General features: G+C 51.6%; 1 protein-coding gene across 1 annotated transcript in view; it reads right to left on the reverse strand.

Annotated features, from left to right (window-relative positions):
• Positions 1-6000, reverse strand: part of AACS (acetoacetyl-CoA synthetase) — a 55897-nt gene that overhangs the window by 21683 nt on the left and 28214 nt on the right. Inside the window, exons 6-7 of the mRNA XM_019648877.1 lie at positions 2746-2860; positions 2502-2583 (exon numbers count right to left, since the gene is read on the reverse strand). Of these exons, the coding sequence (XP_019504422.1) occupies positions 2502-2583; positions 2746-2860 (197 nt within the window). The remainder of the gene's footprint in view (positions 1-2501; positions 2584-2745; positions 2861-6000) is intronic.

The following is a 6000-nucleotide window of genomic DNA, read 5'->3' on the forward strand; positions in this document are numbered from 1 at the left end:
AATCTAACTGGCCAACACATTTGATAACTTCTTTGCCTAAAATGGGCTCTCCTTCCTGAACCTCCCGGAGGTCTTGGTCAGAACTTGCTTCTCCAGTGGCCACACGATTAAAATAGAAAGCCACCTCCTCCTTTCCCCGTGGCATGCCTGGCCTTTAACCTTGCTCAATTTTTCTCCAGAGCACTCGTGGTGGTTTCTAAATGTGTCTGGAAAGTCTTAGAGATGCGTCCCATCAAAAGGTGGCACCTAAGCCTCTTCCTTGAAACTGCTGGGTGACTTCAGAGGCCGAGTCAGAGAAGTCCAGGCACTTTCCTCCTGCTTTTCTTGGGACGCTCGCCTTTGGAGCCCCGAGCTGCAGTACAAGTCCAAGCGCCCCGAGGCTGCCATGCTGTGGGAGGCAGCCAGGCCACATGAGCCAGGCCACATGCAAAGGCTGTGGGTGAAGCTTCCACCAACAGCACCAGCTGACGTTGCCCACCAACAACGGTCTCCAGCGAGTAAGGACGCCTCTGTGTGCTTCTGGTTTCTAGCCACTGAGTCGCCCTCGGCTGCTGAGTTTCCAGCTGAGGCCCCAGACATTAGCTATCATGGAGCAAAGAACAACCAAGCTCCTGGTATCCTTCCTGATGTCCTGTCCCACAGAATCCATGTGCATCGTACATGGTGAGTTTTGGGGCAATTTGATAAGTAGCTATTATAACTGAATAGCACTTTCACCATTTCACACAATACGGATTTTATTTATTCAAGTTATTTCTTGATGTCTGTCCATCCTTTAAACTATAAGCTTCAAGAGGATAAGAATTTTTGTCCACTTTGTTCACTGTACCTCAAAGAATGCTGGTACCTGGTGGGTGCTCAGTACACATTTGTTGAAGAAAAAAGAATGAATTCTTAAAAAGCAGGAAGCTGTTCTCGGCTGTGTGATCGGAGACCCGGGTTTCATGACATGGTTGTCACTGCTCCAGGCTGGCAGGGTTCCCACAGTCTAGGGGACAGTACAGGCCCCTGGGCCTGACAGTGAGAGGACCTGCGCATCCTGACCTCAATGCTCCAGGTCACAGAGCTCACTCCCACCTGCAGCTGTCACCTTCTCGTGACAATATCACTGAGACCTAATGAATGCACTCTGCCCAGCACTTACTTCCTTCTCCTCGGCCAGCCTGAGGAAGGTACTGTCAGCATCCCCATTTCACAGATGGGGAAACCAAGGCACAGAGAGGTTAATCACCTGTACAGGGTCACACAGCTGACCTGTGAACCTGAGCAATCTGGCTCTCGGGGACAGTCACTTCACTTACAACACACTTTGGCCTCTGGAATCCTGACACACACACCTGTCCCCAAATACCACTCATCTGTCAAGGTCACTTCAGGTGCCACATCCCCCAGGTCCCACGGATAAGGAATGACACCCTTCTCCCAACACCCGAGTAACTTCCTGCCCCCCTCGACGAGCATGGCTGTGTCCCCTGGGCCCATGGTCATGGCTCAACCTCCCTGAAAGTGCTTTGTCCGTCCCAATGGATGGCAGGGCCTTGAGGACAGCACAGAGGCTTGATCCTCTCAGTGTCCCCAGAGCACCCTGCACAGAACCACTCAGCCAGCTGTTTGCCTGAAGGAAAGGGCCTCTGTGATCTCTTTCCCCTCACCGCGGACACAGGACCCCCCGTGTCTGTGCGGCCACTTCCCCACTCACGAGGCTCCTGCCTGCAGCCCAGACAGGAGGCAAAAGGGAAGGTTTACCTGTGAAGGTAAAACACACCTGATCTCAGAACTCTCCCCCAAGATGGCTTCAAAAAAAAAAAGGACAACAGTATAACTCCAAGAATTTGGGGACGAATTCAACTTTGAGCAAACCATAATCCATTTCTTAATTTCTAATCAAAATTAAGGTGCTCACAATTCTATTTGGTGTTCAAGGAAGGTGGTGTATCAACTTACAAATGTCAGAACAGCAAAGGAAGATACCATGAGCAATGAGGATAGGAACACGTTCTAAAAGGGAAATGCACACTTATTTATGTGTACACATTCATTTACGTGTGTGCATATGTGTGTATACATGTAAACATGTGTGTATATGTGTATGTATCCGCACACATATACACACGTGTGTGCACATGCATGTGTGTATACCTACTGTGTGTGCATGCACGCACGTGTGCATGTACACATGTGTGCAGACACATATACACGTTAATCAGAGCCGTTGTGGCCAATCCAAGGCCCTGGGCCTGGCCCCACCACTTCACAAGGAGAACAGACAGGAAAACAGAGGGTTCCTGAGACCTTCTCTGTCCTGCCACTCATTCACTATGTGGCCTTGAGGAATTCACTCTGGGGCCTCAGATGCCCATCTGCAAAACAACGATTTTAACTAAAACCCCCTGCACCTCTAAAACGCCACGATTCTACGTGGGAGGAATCAGAGGCTACTGCCCGGTGGAACGTGGGGTGGGCGCCACACGGAACCAGCAATCAGCCCCTGGCTGACTTACCTATTGGGGATCTTGGAAATATCTATGTTCTCTCGGGAGGCGATATAGGGAATCACCACCACTCTTTTCAAGTCTGGCAGCCCTGAAGGAGGGAAAAGGGAGGATACAAAGTTACAGGGCGCAAGGTGCTTAGTTGCTGACTGTTTTACAAAATGTAACCATATAAAACAGCGTAGCATCCCAAGCCCTTGTGACTCTGTACACACAGGCCCCCGATGCCAGCTCCCAGCCGAAGGCCGCACACCTTTTACCACCTGCTGCAGCTTATGCATGTGGCCGTGCTCTTTGCCATTGTACACCACCGCCTCTACGGAGAACATGAGCTTCGGCTGGATTTGGGAAAACCGGTCCAGGACACCCTGAGGAGTGGAAGCAAAGATGTCATCGGTCATCCACAGGCAAACACCTCCAGCTGCCAATGGGACCGCTGCATTTCAGGCAAAGGAAAAGCAGCGTGACCAGGACGCTGGCCCCATTCCTGGGTTCCTGTCACCCAGCGGCCAACAGACAGCCGAGCAAAACGCGACATGCCCTGAGACAATCATACTTCAAAGAAAGCATCAATGTAGACAAATACCAAAGGACTTACAGACACTGAAACAGCAAACTCCAAGTTTAGAAAGTAGGGACATTAGAAGGTATCTGCACTACAGAAAAGGCTTTTAACACGGCTGCTCTTGTGTGCATAATAGGAGACCCGCCCTCCAAACAGGAAAGCGCTTCCAAATTTTGGATCTCTTTTCTTCTTCAACTGAAGAGGTACCCGACTCCCCCAAATAGTACTTTTTGCCAGCCAGACGCATGAACGGTGATGTGTACACGAGGAAACAGGCCCCACTTTAAAACGCAGGCTCCCCACACCCACGCGTCTGTTGGAATCTGCCGTCCTGCCAAGCAACACCTTTCTCCCACACAGGTGTTGAACTTGTTTCTGCAAATGATGTGAACCGACAGGTGCAGCCTCGTGACACACTCGATCCAACCTGAGTGTCATCCCAAGGGAGACAGGTTAAAGCGTCTCAGACAGGCCTTCTCTCCCTTCTGTCCCGACCTGCCCCAAGTCCAGAGAATGGTGGGACCCCTTTCCATCCACAAGACAGCAGCTGGGAAGACGTCACCCAGAACGGCTCTCCTGTTCCCTTACCCAGCAGTCCAGAGCAAGTGATTCCAGATCAATGCCATGTTGCTCCAGGCCACGGGCAGGGAGGCCAGAGCCTCCGTAAGGACGCAGTGGGGCAGGGGTCTCCAGCCCCCGTGCATGCCACAGCTACCTGTGGCTGGACTGTTAATTAGGCTCATTAGGGTAACTAACTGCTCTGGAGGGGGCCAGACATTAGAGCAGAGAGCAGAGCATGTGTCTAAGACCGTGAGCCCCCAGGGGATCCCAGCAGTGACAGTGGCCACCTGGGGCCCCAGACCCACTGAATGGGGAACTCGGGGCTGCCGGGCAGTCTGTGTTTCCACAGCCCTCTGGGGGACCCTGATGCACATTAAAATCTGAGACTCTCTGGGCTAAAGGTTCAAGGATTGAGACTCTTTCACTGCTGCCCAATTTTCAAGACCAGAAGCTGAATTAACAGGGGAGAGTTTAAGGTAAAAAAATCCTTTATTTATTCGATCTATTGTGCCAGGTACCATGTCAGGGAACCAAACAGACAGAGTTCCTTCTCTCTGGAACACACAATCTATCAGAACAAAATAGGAAAACAATTATAAATGTTATTGTTTTCAATTCCCAATTGTTTTCAGTGAACTACACTCATGATTTAGGGAAAGAAAAGAAGGAAGGAATTAAAGCCGTAAGGAAAAATTAATGACGGAGTTGACCAACAAATGCAAAATCTTTTTTCCAAAAAGACCAACAAAATAAACCTCTGATCAAAAAAAAAAACGACAACACTTCTGGCTAACACTTACATGCTATTCATTTATTATGTATCAGACGGTGTCCTAAGCACTTTACTAATACTTACTCAATGTTCAGAGCAACCTGTGACATAGGTGGATGTGGTAACAGGACAATCCCATTACTATCCCCCTATTACAGATGAACAGACTGAGGCATGCAATCCCACAAAATGAGAAACCACACTCTACTACAGAAATAAAGATTAAGGATGAGAAAACACTATTTTAATGTCATTAATAAATTTCAAAATCCAGACGGGGTAGATAATTTCCCAAGAAAATATCAAGTATTAAACTTGATTCAAGAAGTGGCAGGATACCTGAGGAGACATAACCATGGCAAAAAAAAGTGGTCGAAGGTCTGTCTCCTAACGGACACCAGGGTGAGGCAGAATGGCAGGCGAGGGGCTCGGAGGCGGCACGAGAGAGCCAGGAGGAGGCGCGGAGCCGGAAAGCGCCAGGGGAGCGCCTGTCCTCAGCGGGCGTCAAGGGGAGAAGGTTTTGCAGCCAGGTGGGAGCGGAGAGGCCTTCAGAGCAGAAGGCACCACAAGCAAAGCCCAGGGCCGGTGGGGCTGGTCCAGGGTGGGAAAGGCCCACACGAAACCCTGCGGCCAGGGAGGAGCGGCAGGGAGCCAGGCTGGGACCTGGAAGATGGCAGGGCCGCCTCGTGAAATCCAGCATCTCTCCCGGCCGACGGTCATGTACTCAGGTGGTAACAAGCTCAGCGGGAAGGAGCCCAGCCTGCCAGGGACCTGGGGCTCAGGTGTCTCAGGGGTGACCCTTAAGCACAGTGACAGCAAGCTGGACCAGAGGTCTGGGTCCTGGCACCGTGAGGAGACTCAGAGGTGCCACGACGCGGTGGACATTGTCCTGACGGGTCAAGCGTGGGTTGCCAATGATTCCTGAGCACCTGAACTACTGGACCAGAAACTGGTTCTGGTCCGGGAGAGAGCTGCTCAGTTGACAGCTGCTTTCATATTGCAGTGAAACAAACACACCTATGATCATGCATCTGACCTGAATACGGTGCCTAGCAACCAGTCAAGCACTGAAACCAACAGTGCTGAGTCACGTGGGCTGCCACCCAGAGCGAGAACAGCTGTCCTATCGGCACACACGTGCACGTACACCCCCACACCCACAGCGATCTGGAAATGCTTTGTGAGGGTGCGGGCTACGGGCTGCGGGCCTGGCTCCTAGATGTGCGGGCAGCAGGGGCTGGACTCCCCCATAGCTTTGAGAAAGCCACCAACTCAAAAAGAAACGGTGAAACAAAGAAAAAAGCGAAACACTGAAAAACGCAGGACCTGGAGGTCTTGGTGAGGCTGGAAGGTTGGAGAACCAGAAAACAGAGCATCAGTCCTACCTGGCGATGACTCCCCCCGACCCCCAACCCCAGCCCAAAGCATTGGGTGTCCAAGCTGAGGCGGGGGACAAGTGGTAAAGATGGAGGAGGGCACCCAGTGAGAAGAGAGGCAGGGGGCGGGGCAGATGCAGAGCAAAGGGGCAGTTCCCCGGGGGGCGTCATCAGGAAAAGACAAGTGTTGCCCCCCACAGCCGTTGCCCCCCACAGCCCCTGTCCCCCGGAACA

The sequence above is a fragment of the Hipposideros armiger genome, unplaced genomic scaffold (genome assembly GCF_001890085.2).
Source record: "Hipposideros armiger isolate ML-2016 unplaced genomic scaffold, ASM189008v1 scaffold_128, whole genome shotgun sequence".
NCBI lineage: Eukaryota > Metazoa > Chordata > Mammalia > Chiroptera > Hipposideridae > Hipposideros > Hipposideros armiger.